Source organism: Callithrix jacchus, chromosome 15, assembly GCF_049354715.1.
Source record: "Callithrix jacchus isolate 240 chromosome 15, calJac240_pri, whole genome shotgun sequence".
Lineage (NCBI taxonomy): Eukaryota > Metazoa > Chordata > Mammalia > Primates > Cebidae > Callithrix > Callithrix jacchus.
The window spans coordinates 99455584-99477906 of record NC_133516.1 but is presented as its reverse complement, the minus strand read 5'-3'; the positions used below and the strand labels follow the sequence as shown (position 1 = coordinate 99477906).

Below are 22323 nucleotides of genomic sequence, written 5' to 3'. Positions count from 1 at the left end.
ATTCGTTACTATCAACCCCCATGGAATTTTTTTTCCTGTTTTTCCAATCTATTAAATTGTAGCAATCTATTAGGGGCTTTTCTTTTTCGATTTATCATAAGCTTTTGTCTTTTGCATAGTCAGTCCTTTATAATGACTGCTTCATTCATCGAGATTGACTATACCTAACCTTGCCCTGCAACTTGACTTGTCTCTCTGCTATGAACAGCATGTGGCTAGATGTTTATCTATAACTAAAATCAGTTTTGGTCATATATTCCCAGAGATAGAATTCCTAGGTCAATGAAAATAAACAATGTATTCTTGATGCTTGAGAGGCAGACACTTTTAAAAAGAGAATGAAGGTGGGTGGATCACGAGGTCAAGAGATCGAGACCATCCTGGTCAACATGGTGAAACCCCGTCTCTACTGAAAATACAAAAAATTAGCTGGGCATGGTGGCACGTGCCTGTAATCCCAGCTACTCAGGAGGCCGAGGCAGGAGAATTGCCTGAACCCAGGAGGCGGAGGTTGCGGTGAGCCGAGATCGCGCCATTGCACTCCAGCCTGGGTGACAAGAGCGAAACTCCATCTCAAAAAAATAAAATAAAAATAAAAAATAAAAAGAGAATGAACACATTTGGTTTATGTAACAGGATTCCTCCAGTAGACACCTCTATTTGCAGATGCTAAATCTAGGATCAGAGCTAAATTAAAATTAGTTGATAAAACTAAAAACCTGGAAATCTAGAGGAAGAAAGTGTCTTCGTTCTATTAAGGACACTGAATGGGACTATTCTTAAAGTGCGCACAGGGTGTGTGACCCCTGGCCTTGCTACCAAGCCCCCATTTTGATCTGTGCTATTTAGGATTTAGTTGGCATGTAGACTCCACAGTTCAGAGACAAAGCTGGAGCATATCTGGATATCTGGCCCTGAAGGAAGTGCTGTGTAAAATCTGTTTGATAGGCATTGCTGTCTCCCCCTAGTTATTGGCATTAATTTTCTACTCACTTTTTTGATGAGGAAATTGGTGGGTAGTGAGTAGAATGAAAGTGGGTCTGAGATGATAATCCTGCTTAGGCTGCAGGATATTTTGCTTCCTTCTTTTAACTTTACCGTTTGATTGGCTTCTGTGTAAATTAAATTCAAAGTACAAATTTATCCAAGCCTATCCTCCCCTTACTGGGTCCATGCTCCAGATTGCTTGTTTTTGTTTTTTGTTTTTTGTTTTCTGGTGGCTACTACCAAAATTTCTTTCTCATGCTCTGTCCTGTCAGCTTACCATGCTCTGCTTTCAGAGGAAACCAATAGTAAATTAGATCAATTAAGCCACATTAACTGGGTAGTGGCTCTGTAATATACATGATATATTAGTCTCAGCCAGCTAGTGGATTTAAGTAAGATGTTTTTGGGCTGGGCATGGTGGCTTATGCCTGTCATCTCAGAACTTTGGGAGGCTGAGGTAGGTGGATCACTTGAGGCAAGGAGTTCGAGACTAGCTTAGTTAACATGGCAAAACTGTGTCTCTACCAAAAAATACAAAAATTAGCCGGCTATGGTGGTGGATGCCTGAAGTCCTAGCTACTCGGGAGGCTGGGGCAGGAGGATCACTTGAACCTGGGAGGTGGAGGTTGCAGCTAGCCGAGGTTATACCACTGTATCCCAGCCTGGGCAACACAGTGAGACTCTGTCTCAAAAGTAAAACAAAAACAGGAGGCTGAGGCAGGAGAATCCTTGAACCCAGGAGGCAGAGGCTGCAGTGAGCCGAGATCGCACCATTGGACTTCAGCCTGTGTAACAGGAGTGAAACTCCATCTCAAAAAAACAAAACAAAACAAAAAAGCAAACAAAAACTCACAAGATGTTTTATTCAGATGCTCTTAAAGTTTGGTTCACATATCCCAAGCGATTCTCAAGACCCTGCAGGGGGTCTATGAGGTTGAAGCTATTTTATTATAATACAGAGAAGCTGTTTGCTCCTTAAATCCTTTTGCCATTTGTATTGATGATGCAAAAGCAACGGTGATTAAAATTCCTGGAGCCTGATCACAAGTCAACATAGTAGCACTAAAACATGCTAGTAAAAATCGTATTCACTAATATGTACTCATAGTTTTTAAAAAGCCAGTTTCACTTAAGGACGTCCTTCAAGAAGCAGGAAAAATGAATTTGATTACGTCTCAACTCTTGAGTGTGTATCTTTTTAATATTCTGTGTGACAAAACAAGAAGTGTGCATAAAAAATTCCACTCCTGTTTCGTACTGGAGTAAGCTGTGTGATTAAGCTCGAGCTGAGCTAGCAGTTTTTTCAGGGAGTATCCCTTTTACTTGAAAAAACGACTGACAAACAAATGAGGCTTATTTAGACTTACACGTTTGGCAGATGATTTCTCAAAAATGAGCAAAGGAAACTTGTCACTTCAAGGAAAACAACTGACAACGTTTGTTGCCAATAAAAATATAGGAGGTTTTAGGTAAAAATTATATTTTAGAAAACATATATTTGCTGTCATTAGGTTGATGGCTCTAAATTCTTAGACTTTTCTGATGAGTTCAGCAGTGATGTTAACAAATATGATTTTTAAAATTATGTGATATTGTGATTTATCAGATAATATACATGTACCTATAGGTGTGATATATACATGTACCTGTAGGTGTGATATATACATGTACCTATAGGTGTGATATATACATGTCCCTGTAGGTGTGATATATACATGTCCCTGTAGGTGTGATATATGTGTGTATGCAGATACATGTGTGTGTATATGTGTGTATATACACACACACACATATCCCTATATGTACATATGTACATGTTTGTGTGTATCTGACACTGTCTCTAAGTAGATAGTGTCAGAATTGAGTTAAATCGTAGGACTTTGGTTGGTTGATCCACAAAGCAGAACCTACAGATATGGAAGGCCAGACTATAATTAACAGGACAGGTTAAGCAGGAACAATAGACTAGACTGTGATAGAATTTCTCCCTCTCGTGGTCACATTTCCCACCTTTTAGTGACTACTGCTGATATTTACTTAGCAGTTCAGTCTATAAAATATATTCACATTAATTTAGTTTTAATTAAGAATCTTTTATGGTTATCTTCATTTTAAAAATGAGGCAAAAGTTATAATTATCTAAAAATTATATAGACAGAAGTGTGCAAAGGCATAGATAATAAACAAGGGAGTGTGGTAGAGAAGAATGTATTCTTCAAGAACTTCATTTGAATCTACCTTCACCAATTACAAACTGTGTATGTTTCTGTGTCAGTCATATTTAAGTAAGTTGCTTTGTTTCCTCCCCTGGAAAACAGTATAATACCTACATTATCAAGGAGTTATGGAAATTAAACTACTATACATAAAGGACCTATGGCATAGAAGTTTCTCAGTAAATAGTAGCTGGTATCTGTTATCGATTCACACTTATCACTAGAAATCAGTTCAGTTTTAGGACTTTCTTTGGAGTCCTGAAAAGGATAATTACCATGGTTTTGCTGAATAACAGAACTCTCGGACCCTTCCTAAATTTCAAAAATATGTGGGTTGGAGTCATTCTGGCTGAACTTAAACTCAGTAAGTCAAGTGGAGGAGGCAATAGATAGGAAGACTGTAATTACGTACTTTTGCGAAATCTTTCTGTAGGCGAGTTTCTACAGAGGCTTGAAGAGAAGGAGGCTCTGGTAAACCAGCTTTCCAGGGAAAAGGGCAACTTCACTCGGCGGATTGAAGAACTGACAGGGCAGCTGGAAAAGGAGACCAAAGTAATGCATCTATTATTTCTCACTAGTAACTTGACTGTGTGTATGTGTGTGTTTTTTTTAAATAGTGCTTGATGAATCAGACTGAAGATTTTTTTCTAAAAAAAGAAGGGAAAATGCCCTAGAAGTTATGGGGGGAAAACCATGCCAGGAAGAACCCCGATGACTGAAGGATCTTCCTTGGTGATTCAGATTGCTTCTTTGCAGATTTAGAGCAAGCCAAGTGTGTGTTTCCATCTTGTGTGAGTGCTTGAACAGAAGGGCAGCAAGGCTCTTTCTGGATTTTGATTCTGAACTGCTCATGAAAAAGTGGAATTAAATAAAAGCCTAGAATAAAACAAGTGGGACGGGGTTAGTTCAGTATTACTTTTAAATTGTCAATAAATTATAGAAATTAGGCATTTCTCCCAATGAATACATAATATTGCTAGAAGATGACTCCAATGAAAGTGATTCTGAAAGGTGAAAGCATATGACTAACATGAGACATAAATTCTTTGAGCTTTGATATTTAAATGAATTCTTAGTTCATTTTCAAGGCATCTTGTTACTAAGAGCCGAAAGTGCCTTACTTGTAGATGATCACACTGTGAAGGCATATACTCTGAAAGATGCACGTAGTTGATTCTGTTTTAAAATATTGTACCCTTCTATTCCCTTAACTCTCTGTATTTTCTATGTTACACAGAAATTTAAAACTTTATCATTGTTTGTGCATCAGACGTTGTACCACATACTTCTATCACGTTATCTCAGTCTTCCTATCAGTCAAATGAAGCAGGCAGAATTGCATCCTTAAAAATGAAAAAAACCAAGCCTCCGATGAAAACTAACATGTCCAAGGTCATATACCTAGTGATATACTGTGAAGGAACTTAAGCACATAGTGAAATGAGTGATATTTTAGAAGGGCTCTCTGGCTGCCTTCCCAGTGACTTCCAGTTGGCCTACAAGCCCCCCGATCTGGCTCCAGCCTCCTTCTGTGACCTACTTCCTCCATCTGCTTCCCTCATTTACTCCCCCTCAGCTGCCCTGGCTTCCCTTCTGCCTCTTAAACCAGCCACCATCATTCCTGCCTTAGGACTTTTATAACTGCCCTTCCCATTCCTTAAAGACCCTTCTCCAAGGTCTTAGAGGGATGATGAGAAGGAGCCAAGCATTCTAGACTGTGCTTATCTTCTCTATTCATTTTACTACTATTAGAAATTTTACTTACTATTTGCTTGATTATTTTGTTTATCTCCTTGTTCCTTTTGGGCTCCTCAGAGCAGGAGACATACTAGTGTCTGGGTCTGGCTCTCAGTAAATATGTGCCATGTAAATGCCACATAAAGGTTTTAAATGTTTTTCCTTTAAAGTAAAATAAACAAGAGGAGAGGTCACAATTTGAACCCAAGTTCATCCAATTCCAAAGCCTGCATCCTTTTCAGAGTCACCATATATTTGTGGCTCCTCATTAACCACCCAAAGGGGTCAGCTGAGGCTGCCATTAACTGAACCTTGTGCCCTGAGAGCTGTATCTTCCTGAAAATGTGCTTTTTTTCTAATTTGCATAAAAGACCCACGAGGACCCGTCAGGACCCTGCTTCTTTCCGTACTAGATTATCTCGGGAATGATGCTGCTAGGTTAGCCAGATCAGCACTTAAGTGATAAAAATGTTTATTAAACCAGTAGGGCTGTTCAATACAGATGTAGGAGCCACTAGTACACTACAGGCAGCTATTTAAACTTACACTGAAGTTAAATAAAATGAAGAATTCAGGGTTGATCACACATTGTACTAGGCACATGGTGAATGCTCCGTGGCCACATGTGGCTCGGTGTTTACCATATTGGGCAGTGTACATACAGAACATTTTCATCATTACGGAAAGTTCTATTGGGCAGCCCTATTTTGAAGTAATAGGAGCTGAGGTTTTTAGAGATTTCAGTGTGAAATAAAAGATTTTATTTTCCTCATCAGCAAGATGAAAAGACTAAATTTCAGTGGTTCTTTCTGGTTCAAACAAGCTCTGAGTCTAATATATTGCTAAATATAAATCTTATTGCCTAAGTGATAGTGAATGTTCTCTTTGCTACCCTTGCATTCTCCACTATTTCTAGAATTCCGGGCCTGTCTAAGTCCAGAGTCAAGCTGGCATTTCCCTAAATAGAATTCCCTTCCCTGCTTCAATGGCAGCAATTAGATACTATCTATCCTTTCTCTCGTTCCAAATTCTCTCCCTAGTATTATTTTACCAGGTTCAGGTTCAGCTTGAATTTGTGGCAGGTTGTTATTAACCTTACCTAAAAAAAAATTACCTTACTTTCAAGACTTGTGTTGTTCGTGACGGTGGTGCCTTTTTCGTTAATGTGTGCCTCCTACAGTCCCAGAGCGCCCTGGCTCAAACGCTGCAGAAGGCCCAGCGCGACTGCGACCTTCTACGAGAGCAGCATGAGGAAGAGCAAGAGGTCAAGTGTGAGCTGCACCGGACCTTATCCAAAGTCAACGCTGAAATGGTGCAGTGGAGAATGAAGTATGAAAGCAACGTCCTCCAGAGAACAGAAGACTTGGAGGAAGCCAAGTGAGTAGCGCGAGGCTGCCCTTCACCTGGATGAGTCACGTGGAGGAGTGTGAGAATGATGACTGTCTCTAAGGCTTCGGGGTGTGCACTTAACGGATCCGTGCCAAGTGCAGGAACAAGCCCAAAACCGAAGCTGAAACGTTCACTGCTGGTAAGAAGCACACTCTCCAGAGGGGCTAAAATGATAAAAAGTATAATACAAAGTGACAGACTATAAAGAGGTCCTGGGGAGAGAGAGAGGCTCTTTCTAGGTGCACAAGGTAAGTTTTCATAAAAGATGTGACTTTGAGCCATGGTTGGAAAACAGGCTATCACTTTAAACCCTGTGTTTCATTTGTAACACCAAAATAATTGAGTCCATGTGTACGTGTGTCCATCAAAGTCGCCGTGTCCCTGGTCTACAACTTACAGACTACAAAGTGGTCTCTGAAGGTGGACAGGGAAGCTGGAAAAACGTTAGGATCTGTCGCTTCTTCTAGGACAAAGGTTGCTTTGAAAAGAAATCATCCCCAGCCCACCCCTAAGGTTAGAATATCAGTTTTATAGCCATTTATGTGTAAAGGTTTTAAAAGTTCTTAGGAGTTACCGAAGTTTGGGGCACAGCTGAACTGAGACTCAGTACCAGGGTATAGAACAAGCATTTTGCTTAGAGGCCGAGAAACTGTATCTTTAAGATAAACTGTCAAACCCCAGCTTATAATTATTAAAGGTTTACTCAAAAGAATGGGTCCCTGGCTTGGTAGCTTGGCAAAAATCCAGGGAAGATCAATACGTTTCTCTTTAGCTTCAACCAGAAATAATGTTTTTCAGTTCTTCACCTAAATCTTTGAGAGGCATTGCTGTGCAATTGCTGAGCAGCCGCTGTGTTTTGTCCCAGAAGGGGAACCAAGTGATCCATCTCTGTACCCACAGTAACTTAAAAAGGGCTTTAGAATGACAGATACTAAAAATACCTGCAGTAGGTGTTTTATCAAAACTCTGGACCACAGAAAGTTATGGCTTTGAACTGAGATGCCTCCTTATATCCAAATATGGCCTTTACCTCTGAAGTAAGATTTTCCCCACCCTTCTAATGATTGAAGAATTCAGGTGAAATTGCCTGTCTATTGTTCTGTTTGATGGTTTCTTTTGGGGGTGCACAGGAAAGAGCAAAAGAATATAGACTACTTTGTGACCCATGGGTTTGTTGAAACTAGTTCTGTAGTAAGTGGTAACTAAAGAAAATAATGGGTGGCCGGGTGCGGTGGGTCAAGCCTGTAATCCCAGCACTTTGGGAGGCCGAGGAGGGTGGATCACAAGGTCAAGAGATCGAGACCATCCTGGTCAACATGGTGAAACCCCGTCTCTACTAAAGATACAAAAAATTAGCTGGGCGTGGTGGCGCGTGCCTGTAATCCCAGCTACTCGGGAGGCTGAGGCAGGAGAATTGCCTGAACCCAGGAGGCGGAGGTTGCGGTGAGCCAAGATCGTGCCATTGCACTCCAGCCTGGGTAACAACAGTGAAACTCCGTCTCAAAAAAAAGAAAGGGGGGGCAAACGTGGCACTCTCTGAAGACACTTTTTTGGCTTTCAAATTGGTGGGACATCAAATAATTAAAATTGTCTGTATTATGCTTTTCCTTTAAGTCACCTCAGAAGGTAGACAGCTGCAAAATGATCTGGGGTCCTGGTTTCTTTTTTTATTATTGAAGTTAAAGGTTTGCCTGCTTTGATTTACAGGATGTGGTTCAAATGATGAGTTAGTTTCACAGACTCAAGCTCTCCTGAGACCCAGTTTACTGCCCCTGAATTCTAGATTCCCCAAGGTTAAGGATTTAGTTTCTTAATTTCCAATATTCCTTTACATATTTGAGACAACTAAGTAGGTGCTTATGGTTGGCAAGTTAAGGAGCAAAATAGTAGTTGATACTAAATGTAGAACGAAGTTACTGGTAAAACAAGGGTACCCAATTTGTCCAGCTTGCCCTGGATGTTTCCCGTCTTGGCTTTGAAAGTCTCATGTCCTGGTGTATCAGTCCATTCTCACACTGCTAATAAAGACATATCTGATACTGGGTAATTTAAAAAGGAAAGAGATTTAGTTGACTCACCATTCAGCATGACTGGGAAGGCCTCAGGAAACTTACAATAGTATTGGAAGGGGAAGCAAACACGTCCTTCTTCACATGGTGGCAGGAAGAGAAGTGAGTGAGTAAAAGACCACCTGCTCTCATGAGAACCTACTGTCACGAGAACGGCATGAGGGTTACAGCCCCCATGATTAAATTACCTCCCACCCAGGCCCTCCCACAACATGTGGAGATTATAGGAACTACAAAATGAGATTTTGGTGGGGACACAGCCATACCATATCACCTAGTGAAGCCCCTCAGTCCCAGGCAATCCAGTATGATTGGTCACCTAAAGTATAACTCCTATTTTCTTTGATCAACAAGCATTTCTAAAGTAGTTTAAATATATATTATATATGTGTGTAATTATTTCACTCAACTCCTCCTGCCTTAGGTAAAGTATCGGAATCTCCTCTTAACACTTAAGAAACGTGAAGCAAAGAAGTGATGTGATGGTGGTTAGAAAGTCAGGTGCAGAGCGTTGGTAGAACTTAGATCCTTCCTGGATCCTGAGCACATAGGGTTTTTTCAGGATTCCACCAAAAGGGGGCTTTATTACCACATTGCTCTGTTGGGCTAGTCATGCGGTCCTGTTAATTCCCGAGAACCTTTTTCTGTTGATAGCAGTAGATGAGAAAAAGCTTTGGTACATACAGTACTTTTCATCTAAGAAGTATAATGAATGAATAAGAATGGGACTGCCAGCAACCCTGCAGGAGACGTAAGCAACAGAACACATTTCAGCCGTTAGAATTCCTAATAGCAGCATATTATGGGGGTGGTGGAGAAAGAAGCACTGTAATAGACCCTCCATCTCAGAGATGCCAAAGGAACAGCAGATGGGGGCTAAAGTACCCCCTAAGAACAGTAGGACCTGTTAAGTGAGCATAACGAGATGGGTTTGGGAACATACATTTGGAGAGAGGAGCTGAGGTGGAGAACAAACTCGGAGAGAAGAACGAATTGTGTCATGTTTAGGAGCCACATGATGAGAGAGAACAAGCAGGAAAAAGCAAGTGTGCTTTAGAAGCAACACTGCTGGACTCAGTACTGACTACCATGGCTGTGGATTTGTCGGGTGCTTGCTGTTGGTAGGGCGTTCAGTATAATCTTCCTTTCCCCCCTCCTTCTTAGGAAATAATCAAATCGGTATTACTTATTAGGGCTTTAGGAGAAGCAAATATTTATAGGATTTCAAAAGATTCTGAGTTCCAAGTGCAGGTTGGCAAAAGGGGAAAATAAAAACCCCGTGCACACAGGAGGCAGAGGTTGGTGGTCACAGACAATGAGGTTACTTTCAGATAGGAGCTGCTGTTGCTTTTAACCACTAAGCCTACCACGGAGGCCATCCTGCTTTGCACCCAAGCTCTATCTTTAATCCAGGGCAGACTTGATGAGCTCTCTGAGAGTCGTTGCCTCACTCACTCTTTGGGTTTCCTCCTTTCTTAGGAAGAAACTGGCAATTAGGTTGCAGGAGGCAGCCGAAGCCATGGTGGTGGCCAGTGCCAGAAATGCCTCCTTGGAGAGAACCAGGCACCGGCTGCAGCTGGAGCTCGGGGATGCCCTGTCTGACCTCGGGAAGGTCCGCTCTGCAGCAGCCAGGCTGGACCAGAAGCAGCTGCAGTCTGGCAAGGCCCTTGCCGACTGGAAGCAGAAGCACGAGGAGTTGCAGGTGTTGCTGGATGCCTCTCAGAAGGAGATCCAGGCTCTCAGCATGGAGCTCTTCAAGCTCAAGCACGCCTACGAGGAGAGCATCGTGGGCCAGGAGACACTCAGGAGGGAGAACAAGAACCTCCAAGGTACACTGAGCTGGGCTTGGAGCCAAAGCCAGAGCGGGTATCTCAGGGAGAGCCCTGGCTACAGGCAAAGCTGTCTTCAGCATTTTCACATTGCCAAAATGTTTTAACTTTTCAATTTTTATACTTCTGCTTGACATTTTTTTTTTTTTACTTTAGATGCTATTTGTATTAAATTAATTCTAGATGTAAGACTCGTTTCCTGCCTTTAACTTCAGTCCGCCTCTGTAAAGGAAGCCACTGCTGAGAATGTCTTCATATTCACAACCTTAGCAAGATTTTCCATGAGTGCTATACTCGTGTGCATTTTTTGCCCAATTTATACATTGTTCTACACCTTTTATTTTTCATATATGAATATATTTCCTGATTTAATGACTATTTCTATAGCCTGTACTATGTACCAGGCACTGTTTATTCATTGTTACATTTTCAGAACAGTCTAGTGTTAGTTTCCTCATCTGTAAAGTGGACATGATATGGGTCGTAAGTTGAGTAACTTGTCCAAATTCACATTTGATAAATCGCAGATCTGGGATTTGAGCCTACCTAGCACGGCTCTAGCATATACACACGTAACTACGGAGCTGTGCAAGCTTCCCGCGCACCTTGTGGCTCTTTGCGTGCCTGTACATGGAGACCTACCACAAGCTTTTTAATAGCTAGTGTTTTGTAATAATGATGGCTATCACTTATCTAGACTTAATTCATTTTAGATCCAATTATTCACAAAGAGGAATAATTCTGCATTATACATGCTTGTACATGTATTTATGCACATGTAAAAATATTTCAGTAGGACGGATCCCTGGAAATGAAATTGCTGGGTTAATGAAATGAATTTTTAAATTTTGATTTACTGCCAAACAGCCCTTCAAAGAGGCTGCCAATTTATCCCAGTACCAACAGCAATGTGCATGAAAACCCTGAGATGCCCTGGAAGCAAGTTCATTACTGTTGGAGGCGTAAATGAAACTTACTTTCCCTGTTGACCTACATAATCTATGATCAAGGCACTAGCTGGGCATGTGAGGGGTGCTAAAATGGTGGTTAGAAAACTTTAGCTACATCCAAAGCAACTGGAGGACTTGTTAAAGCACAGATGGCTGGGGCCCACCCCCAGTTTCTGACTCAGTAGGTCTGAGGAATTTGTATTTCTGACAGTTTTCCAGGTGAGGCCAGTGCTGCTGATCGGGGTACCGCCTTTGGACTGGGGTGGGGTTTGAATATTGAGTGAGCTTTTTCCAGAGCTCTCCAGGTGATTATGGGAAGTCAGAGTTGAGGGCCTCTTCCCTGATTTTTTTTTGATAACCCTCTCCAGGAGAGCACTTAACAGAGAAGAATTTATCACACAATGAAAATTTCCATCTAGCATTTTTGTCTTTGTAACTTCTAAAAATTCTCCTCATGTCATCACAGCCCAGGATCTCAGAACCAGAGGAGCTGGTGACCTATTGAGCTCCTTCCACCACCTCTGAACTGGGGAATTCCCTGAGCTACTTGGCCCCACACTACACCTTTTAGGTACTAAAGGCAGAACTGACAATAAGAATACCAGTTGGAAGAGGTTTTGTGACATCTTGATGTCCTATTTTGTTGTCAAAGGCTTATGTTCATGAAAGCCTAGGGAAAAACACTCAAGTGTTGAGCTAAAGCCACTGTCTTCCTTGGGCCCCTTCTGATTCTCTGGCCTACCTGGGGCCATGCCTTGGATGCTGGCAGATACTGATCTAGCTTCTACTTTAAGTTCCTGTCTCAGTGTTGAAACAATGGCAGCCACTAGTGTTGAAAGCTAAGCACTTACACTGGAAGGATAGGGACTCTGTATTCCTTCAGGTGGAACCTGGAATGGCTCTAATGAGCAGGACTGCCTTGTAAAGTTGCAAAGGTTGTCCAGTGTACAAATACTATGTGAAGCACCAACCTCACCATTTGTCATAGATGATTTTCAGATGGCAAAAGACCATATGTTAAAAATGGATGCCTTTCTACAATTTCTACATCCCATATGGGACAGGTCATCAAGTTACCAAGGGTGACATGAGGCCACTGTTCCAGTGGGCTGGAACAGCCTGTCGTGCCTGGTACCATCGGTCTGAGACTGAGCCCATTCACTAACTTTGTTTTCCTTCCCTCTCTCTCCAGAAGAGATTTCTAATCTGACAAACCAGGTTAGAGAAAGGACCAAGAACTTAACTGAAATGGAAAAGGTCAAGAAACTAATTGAACAAGAGAAGGCCGAAGTCCAGGTGACACTGGAAGAAACAGAGGTATCATCACCAGGGAGAAAAGAAAGTTTCCACTGTGACAAGGCAGAAGACCTGCATTCTAGCAACAGCAGCAGCAACAGAATGACGTGCATTCAAGTGCTTATGTACTATCTGCTAGGCACTATGCCAAATGCATAATTTTAATATAATCACCGTAGCAAACTACGGCCCCCATTTTATAAAAGAGGAAATTGAGACTCAGAGAGCAAGATACGCAGCAGTGAATGCAAATCTCCTGATTGTAGTAAAAGCAGGCACTGTGTCTATCTTGTTCACCGGTTTGTCCCTGGAGCCCAGACCCTCCCTACTCAACATGTGGCCCATGGACATCACTTGGGAGGTTATTAGAAATTCAGAATCTCAGCCCTCTGCCCATCTCTGTTGAATCAGGATCTGCATTTTAACAAGATCCCTTGGTGGTTCATATGCACATTAATATTTGAGAAGCGCTGGCCTAGAACATTGTCTGGCGTGTAGTAGAGGCTCAGTAAATATTTGTCAAATGTTGAATGAATAAATATGCTCATAGCTACCCCCTCCTTAAGGAGTCAGTCAAAAAAACTTTTCAATTTTTTTCTCCCCTAAACTTGCCGTAGTTTCAGAAATAAGATTGAAAGTGATGTCGTCAAACATTTGTTTCTGAAAGCTCATCTTTGTGCAGATTGACAGGAGGGTTTTCGGGGTTATGGATTAACCATTCAGGAAAAGTCTCTGGCTTTATCTCTGAGTGCGCATTAGCAATTGAAAGGACCTCTAAGAAGACGTTTTGCCAAAGAAGGTAAACTAACAAGTCATCCCATCATAGTTCTTAGTTGAGTAAGAAACCCTGATTAGCCACTTTTCTCAGAGCTGAATTTCGTCTTCCTGAATCAACCTTTGAGTAAGTACGCAGACACATTAAAATACAGCCCTGATCCTCCCACCAGTAGAAAAAAAGAGATTTTTGAAAGGTGTGGCAGTCGGTGTCAGGCAGGGGTCCCTTGGATAGTATGGCAGTGGAAAAGCGAGACCCCAAAGGACTGCTCTGTGCCAAGCATCGTCTGTGACATTTGCCTCACCATTATGATTCCAGAAGAAACCTGGAAGCAAATGTGTCCATATTATCCTGTGTTTGGAGTTGTCAGGCAGCAGCTCTCGCCCTGTTGTGCATCCGTTTCCTGAGGCTATCTAACTTTATACAGATGCCAGGCTGTTGGCAGTGTGGCATCCTCTAGTATAGCTGGTCCTTATACAGTTGGTGAACTTCATTTTGGTTACTTGTTCCCTTCGGTTCTCCGGCCATCCTGGCAAGGGACTTTCTGAAGCCACCAGCTTAATTAAAAGAAATACATTTTATGATAGAAATGTCAAACACTAGGACAAGCCAATGAAAAATACATCTAACATGGGCAATTTTTTTTTTTCCCCCGAGACGGAGTTTCCTTCTCGTTACCCAGGCTGGAGTGCAATGGCGCGATCTTGGCTCACCGCAACCTCCGCCTCCTGGGTTCAGGCAATTCTCCTGCCTCAGCCTCCTGAGTAGCTGGGATTACAGGCACACACCACCATGCCCAGCTAATTTCTTGTATTTTTAGTAGAGACGGGGTTTCACCATGTTGACCAGGATGGTCTCCATCTCTTGACCTCGTGATCCACCCGCCTCGGCCTCCCAAAGTGCTGGGATTACAGGCTTGAGCCACCGCGCCCGGCTGGCATGGGCAATTTTTATCCTGTATAACATAGCATCTTTGTATATTCAGTCCATCAGCACTTGCGTCAAGGGTGAGAGTGACATGAAGGCATCGTACCCAAACCATTTAGTACCACTAGGTGGCAATACATTCTATTCACATTTTCCCACCTTCTCTCCAGCCACATCCGTAAATGCTTCATCAACTTGGACATGTATTTGTAACGTTTTATTTATTTCTCTGGGTGAGCCTTTATGAGAAACTTGATCAGATTTTTTTTAAAGCTATAAAACTCAAATTATCCCAGGTCATCTTCCCTAAAGATTCACTTTCTCGGTGCGTTTTAGAGGGTTAAAGGTGACAGTTTCCCGTTGAAGAAACTACACCATTCCTTCTGAGGAAATTGTTGTCCAAGCATTTGTTTTTGAATGTGTGTTAGCAATTTTATTTCCTTTCATACTGAAGCAATTTTATTTTCATTTATATCAAGAGAACATCAAGGGCGGTCTTATTAAAATTCCCATCATCTTTTATATTTTTATTTTAAAACTGCAACTCAGTTTTACCTTTTTACCTTTGGCGGTGTCGGCTAAGCACTCCTCAAAAGAGGCTATAAAAAATTACTTCTGCCTTTAGGACTGCCTGGAGCTAACTGACCACAAAATTGCATCACCCTCTGTGCCCTCACATCATTGGTATTCTGCAAGTGTTTTGGGGGGTTTCTTCTTTTATATACATTTTTGTCTTCAGGACAGGCTTTAAAGATTTAGCCAAACCTATGCTTTTAGAATTGAATTATAACATCCCTGCCAATAATTGCCTTAACTATATTTGAATACACAAAGGGGCAGGGAATCTTCCTGCCTGTCAAGGCAATTCATTTGCAGTAGTGGAACCAATTACGTTGCTAGTGGCTCGTGCTGAGTGTTACTGTCAGGTACATCCTAAATTCCTTTATTTGCTCTTCATATGACACTATTTGGACACTACCCTATTGTTTGTTTTCTGAATGCATCCAATCATCCCACTTTTCCTCTATCCCCTCATGATGTCCAGAATTTAACAGAAGATTCCGGGTAGGAGTTATCACCTTCATTGTTCTAGCTCTGATACTTTTTAAAATTTATCCCAAAGATGGAATATGTTAGAAAAAGTCAAGAGTAATAAGAAGTTTAAATATAGTCACAGACAAGACTGAAAATTTCTGTTTTAAAATAGGCTTTAAAATTCTAGTTCTAGAGCTACAGCTGAAAGACCTAAAATGTCAAATCTATAAGTGAAATGACAACTGAAAGCAGTGGCTTGTCTCACCCTGTTGCAATCTCTAGGGACCTGACTTGAACCTGTATCTCTTCCAGTAACTCTAAGAGAGCCACATTAGCCACATATGTTTTGGGGGAAAAAAAAAATTCTCTAAAAGTGGACTTCATTGTATGCTTTTTCTGTATGTATTCCAGGGAGCCCTGGAACGGAATGAAAGCAAGATTCTTCGTTTCCAGCTTGAACTATTGGAAGCTAAAACAGAACTTGAAAGAAAGCTTTCAGAGAAAGATGAAGAAATGGAAAATTTTAGGTATTCAAGATGATTTTGATGTGTAACAAGTATGTATTTCGGAATCCTTGACTAAACAGAGCTCATGATGTCGAGCTGCTTTTATGGCCCCTGTTGGAGTATTACCAGAGAAACTCAGTGTAGCTCCATATTAGATTCTTCTATACACAATATCTATACAGTATCTGTAACTGTGTATAGATATTCCTTTACACACAGTTAGGTATCCCTTCATACACAATTGTGTGTGGATGTTCCTTTGTATTAATAGTGGTGCACCTTCTAGCTTACTCCCTCATCACTATTAATATAAAGGAATATCTATACACAGTTATTGCCAGATTTTATGATTTTCTTATGTTTGAGGAGCTTCTACTCTCAAGTGAGATTCAAGACAATACCAAATAAATGATTATATGTATAAGGACTGTGTATACTGTCTGGGTGTCCCTATAATGCCACATTCTTTGGCATTAAGAAATTGACTAAAAATGCTGAGCCATGGAGAAAAAGCCAAAAAATTCAGTGCTGTACTTTCAGATGAGAGTGACGTTTTCACATAACCCTTGTCTGTACCTGTAACAATTTGTTTGAAGAGGAGCAGAAGCCAGAAGCTAAGCTGCTTACTGAACCCTCATTAAAGCAGCTGAGTCTTCGTAGTCAGGAAACTGAATTAGACAGGACTCATGGGTTGCAGAATTTTTTCTTAGCTTTTTCATAACAAGCTGATGACTTTAGACATTCTGCTTCTTAGCTCCTCAGTGAAGTGAGGGGATAAAAGCAGCCCCTACGTGTCACAGAAGGTGGTGAGGAAGATCAGTAGGCTGATGTTGGCAAAGCACTTCACATGCTATAGATCAAAGGCACAATTATAAACACAAGGAATTAACGATGATTATATTATCTAATGTGTTCCCTTAAGTCAGTGCCATATGCCAGCAAGAAAAATCATTTGAGCCTGAGGTTCAATTGGCAACTTACTTTCAATGTATTTGTTAAATAGTTAAAAAAAAAAAAAAAAAAAAAAAAACCCTGTTAACATGTTCAATTGAACTGACCTCTTTCCCACAGCCCATTTTTAGACAAAACTCTCAAGGGGGTCAATTTTTTAATGAGGATGTCAAGCCAAATTTGGCCCTCTTTGTGCTTTGAGTTATCCTTGCTCTCACTCACTGGCGTTTTCTTCTATAGGACTGACTGTGGCGAGCAATTCTGATCTGCTTAAGAGGCTCTGAGTGAGTGTCGAAAAGAATTTTTTTGATGAAGGGCAAAAACCTTGGGCCTTAATATTTGCCCTACTTATTTCCACAAGGAATAAAAATGAATGTCTCCTTGTGCAGATTTAAAAAAAGCAACAAATAACACTGATTTCAAGTAATATCAGACCTGTGCCTATAAATAAACCCAGCTGAGGAGGAATGAATCCTCAGAGAGCCTATGTCTCGTCAGGTACATCTGAATGTCATAGAGCAGTTTGCCAATTATAATAATATTAGTGTGGGGAAAAAGCCAGAGATCCAAAGAGTTAGGGCTAGAAGAAGAAAGAACTGAAGAACAGGCATGAGCCATAAAGGGGCTGAGAAAAGGAGGGGGTGGGCTGGAGGCAGGGGACCAGCTATTCATAAAATTTATTTAATGATTCATAATAACTATAATAGGTACATCCAGAAAGAAAAGATGAGCTTATCTTACAAAATATCACAAATACCAGCCCAGCCCCTTTCTACTCTGAGCACAGATTGTATCAAAATGCCTTGGTATAGTCTGATATTTAATTTGACTTTGGGCTAGCAGGGCATCTTAAGGAAACTGAAAAGAATGCCAGGAAATCCCAGCACTTTGGGAGGCTGAGGCGGGTGGATCACGAGGTCAAGAGATCGAGACCATCCTGGTCAACATGATGAAACCCCGTCTCTACTAAAAATACAAAAAATTAGCTGGGCACGGTGACGTGTGCCTGTAATCCCAGCTACTCGGGAGGCTGAGGCGGGAGAATTGCCTGAACCCAGGAGGCAGAGGTAGCGGTGAGCCGAGATGGCGCCATTGCACTCCAGCCTGGGTAACAAGAGTGAAACTCCGTCTCAAAAAAAAAATAATAATAATAAGCCAAGCAGAAGATCCTGAACAATTAAGAATAAGCCAGGGAAGTTATAGAACAAGGAAGACATTGCCTGAGGGCAAGGTCAGGTTCAAGGTCAATGCCCATGAAACCCATCATTAACTCCACAGAAACTGAAGGAGCCTGGTAAGTAAGGCAGAGGGACCAAGAAAGCAAGAGAAACAGACCCAAAGGCAAAGGCAAAATCTTGATACTGCCGCAAACCAGGTAACGCATTCAACTCATTCTCTGCTGCCAGGCCCTCTCTCCACTCTGGTGAGGACTGATTCTGAACGGGCCCAGCCTGGAGGCCTGTTGGTGGAAAGTACAAGCAGATGTGTGTGATGTGTTTCACTTGGTCAACAGATACTGGAATGCTTGATGTTCACCAGACACTGTGCCTCATATTCTAGTCAGGGCTTCGTAGACATTTTTGGATAGAGTATTCTATTTATTTCTATAATAAATAAATAATGTTAGAGTTGGCATAGGTAGAGGTAGGGAGATGACAACGCAGTCACTGATGGAAGGAGAAGAGCTGGTAGCTGCACTTGATCTTCCCATCTTATTAGACGCAGGGAACAAGGCCAGCTTGTAGGCCAACTCATTGCCATTAATTGCCATGTCAGTCAAGTCCTACTGCATGGCTCAAGACTAGCTGACAAAACGTTGGTCAGGTGCATCCTGCATCTTCAGGGAATTCTCTGATCGGAGGCAATGTTGAAATGTGAGAGCCATCACTCTAGTTCACAGCTGTGGTCTTTCTGACCTATATTCTGCTCTCCCACACAAACCCAGAGAGGTGTTTTTGGGAATGAGGCACTGAAATTCCTTATTCTGTCATACTGCATTTGTTCGTTTTGGCTTGATCACCAACAGAAAGGCTGGGCAACCTTTTTCTCTAAGGGTCAGACGTTAAATATTTTCTGCTTTGGTAGATACATGTTTTGTTTGCCAGAGGCGCGACCACTGCTTAACGCTGTAGTTGTAGACTGAAAACAGCCATAGAGAATAGGAAGTAAATGGGTATGGTGGAATTTGGCCCACAGCCCATAGGTTTCCCACCCCTGGCCTAGAGCCTCAAGTATACAATAATGTTCCGTTGTGTTTTCCTTCTGTAAAGTCCACTTCTCCCAACTCGGTCATGTCAAACTTTGTCACGTGGTCTTAATTGATATACACCATCTGACTTGGTTTCTTTTATTGTCTGAGGGTATCTCTGCCAGGATATGCTCACAATTTTTCCCACTTTTAAGTAAAATATTTTCGAGTGTCTTTGAAAATTAGAATCTCATACCCACATGGTAGCAAAATAACTTATTAATTATTTTAAAGCTAGCTCATGTGTATTTGGATTAAGAAAAAAAAAATCTCCTATTTCTCCGACATAGATGAACAATATTGGAGGGAAATAAATGACCTATTGCATTGTCCGTGATGTAAATGATGAGCTAACAATTTAAAATCATCAGCTCTTCAAAGTTCTGTCATCTTGATTCTTCTTTGCATTTGGCTTCTTAAATTATATTTTACATTTTAGGAAAAAGAAGGTACTTCTTCCTATATTGCCCTTGGTCCTGAGTGCATCATTTTCCTTAAAGAATATACTTGAGGGAGCTTTCGTTTTAAAGATTTCTTGACTCTGTGTGAAATGTGTTGATTGTCTAGCAGCCATTCTCCAGGACTATTATACCCATGCCTCTTAAACCATCACATTTTTACTTTTCTGCAGGTACTCGTGAAGTTTCATAAACAACTGTGGGAAAAGTGTAGTTTGAAACATGCAGTTTGTCTGCTTAAGTAGAATGTATTTCTGTTCGAAGGCTTTTGACATCAGGCTGGGGATGCTTCAGTGTAAGGAGTGTGTGCTGTGGCAGAAATGAGAGTTTCCCAGCGTAGGATAGATACGTGTCTGACAGCTTCTGGTGATGTGGAGTGTGAGCATCCCCGTATTGGTTTACTATGGCTGTCATAACAAAATGCACAGATGTGTGGCTTCAGCAGCGGAAATGTATTTCCTTACAGCTCTGGAGACTAAAGGTTCAAGATCAAAGTGTTGGTAGGTTTGGTTTCTCCCGAGGCTGCTCCTTGGCTTGCAGACGGTCACCTTTTCACTGTGTCCTCATCTGTTCTTTCCTCTGTGCACATGCATCCCTATGTCTCTTCCTCGTCTTATAAGGACACGAACTGGTCCCATTGGATTAGGGCCCCATTCTAACAGCCTCATTTAATCTTAATTACAACGTTAAAGGCCCTATCTCCAAATATAATCACATTCTGAAGTCTTGGGGGTTAGGGCAAGAACATAGGAATTTCGGGGGTTGGAGCTCATAATGCAGTCCCTAAAAGTCCGTATTAACTTATTTACTAGGATCCCTAAAGGATTCTGATCTGGAAGCCAAACAAAAGCCCAGAGCCTAAGGATAGGCATGAGATACCAACCTCAGCTTGTGAGGACCAGGGAGAGGGGGCTGGCAGACGACAGCTGCTCACACCGGGCTCTGGAGCCAGACAGAGTTAATTTCTATACATTTCCTTAATTGCTTTGAGGCCTCCCTCACTGATGGGCAGAGTGGGGGTCATGAAAAGTAGCACCTCCACCTGTCAATTAACTTCGAACTCTGACCCCTCTCCTCCCTCTGTAGGCCAAATGCCTTCTTATTTATTTATTTAGAGACAGAGTCCCACTCTGTCACCCAGGCTGGAGTGCAATGATGTGAACTTGGCTCACTGCAACCTCTGCCTCCTGGGTTCAAGTGATTCTCCTGACTCAGCCTCTCAAGTGGTTAGACTACAGGCACCTGCCACCACACCCAGCTGACTTTTGTATTTTTAGTAGAGATAGGATTTCACCCTGTTGGCCAGGCTGGTCTCAAACTCCTGACCTTAAGTGATCTGTCTGCCTTGGCCACCCAAAGTGCTGGGATTATAGGTGTGGGCCACCGTGCCCAGCCTGTATGCCTTCTTGATGGACCTCACAGAGCTCAGGACTGGTTTGATGACAATTCAACATGGAATATAATTCTGATCTAATCTAATTTGTGCAGATAGGCTCTATGACAAAGAAGAATAGAAAGGCTTTTGCCTCCTCTGTTCTCTATTATCTGTCCAGCACCAGCTCCCTGTTTCATGATTTGGGCTGAACAGGGCATGTGTTAATTACAGCAGTTAAACTCCTAACCACCAAATCTGATGACTTCAACAGAAGTTTATTTTTGCCCATGTCCGAGTCCAGTGTGAGGTAGGATGAAGAGTGGGTCCATAGCATTCAAAGTCATTAAAAGACCCAGGTTCTTTCCATTTTGTGATCTCATGACCTTCCACATGCGGCCATCAAGTTTGGTAAAAATGGGGAAGGGTGAGTGCAGGATCTCACAGTGAATGTGTCTTATGGGCCAGCCTTGGCATGGTGAGCTCATTACCACCCACAGTGCATTCACCAGCATCCGGCCACATGGTCTCAAACTACAAACCATTTGGGAAATAAAAATTCCCATGGTTTCCCCAAATTTTTTATGATTTTATTGCCATCCTAAACACATAGCTCTTGTTCTTCTGTCACTTTGCAAATACGTTTTGAGTTCTAGTTTTAATGTAAAGTGTTAAAGTAACTCAATATCACACAATTGGTTTTCTCGGCCAATCCCTGGGTGTTCTCTGGAACTCCCAGAGAAAGATAATCATTTTATTCTGGGAGAGTGATACCTGCAGGCTGTTATAGCAGTATTGCTGCATCTCAGGAATTGTTCCAACCTGAGTGACTTTTTCCTGCCTTACTCGGATATTTTCCACCATTGAAAGCAGTTTAAATATTACGGCTGTCTGAAAGAGCTTCCTTCCTTCATCCTTAGCTGTCCGAGGAAACCCAGGTGCTTGCCCTAGACCATCCTTTAGGGAATCTCAGATAAAACTAAAGCTTCCCCACGGGAACCTTGAAAAGCTCCTGGTATTTTCCTGGATTCTTCAGGGAAGTTGGTCTGAAAACCTCACTTAGTCCATTATGGTGGACATACACTCACTAACCTAACTTCTCATTCTCTCTGTTTTAAAATGAAAACCCTTAGATTCATTTTGTTCGTTACTTAAAATTTTTCTTGGATTTGAATTTTTTGTCTGTTTCTTATACTGTTTTAAACCTAGCAGGTAAATTTGATTAATTTGGGTGTGTCATTTCCCCCACTTCACATGTTATTTCAAATTAGGAGGAAACAGCAGTGTACCATTGACTACCTGCAGTCTAGTCTGGATTCTGAAGCTAAGAGCAGAGTTGAGGCAACCCGGATCAAGAAGAAGATGGAAGACGACCTCAATGAGATGGAACTCCAGCTTAGCTGTGCCAACCGGCAGGTGTCAGAGGCAACCAAATCCCTGGGCCAGCTTCAGATTCAAATCAAGGCATGTTAAAACTGTAAGATGGGGTAGAGAGGGGTGGAAAATGTTTCTGATTGTGTTCAGCAATACAGATGAGGACAATCAATCTAATCTTTCCAGAGAGAAGGAGCATGCTTA

At 41.8% G+C, this 22323-nt stretch overlaps 1 protein-coding gene across 1 annotated transcript in view; it reads left to right on the top strand.

The window, feature by feature from the left end:
- The window catches only part of MYH15 (myosin heavy chain 15), a 153146-nt gene that overhangs the window by 107386 nt on the left and 23437 nt on the right, over positions 1-22323 (top strand). The window contains exons 29-34 of the mRNA XM_078352276.1: positions 3637-3755; positions 6121-6317; positions 9878-10227; positions 12370-12494; positions 15622-15737; positions 22017-22209. Coding sequence (XP_078208402.1) covers positions 3637-3755; positions 6121-6317; positions 9878-10227; positions 12370-12494; positions 15622-15737; positions 22017-22209 — 1100 coding nt within the window. The remainder of the gene's footprint in view (positions 1-3636; positions 3756-6120; positions 6318-9877; positions 10228-12369; positions 12495-15621; positions 15738-22016; positions 22210-22323) is intronic.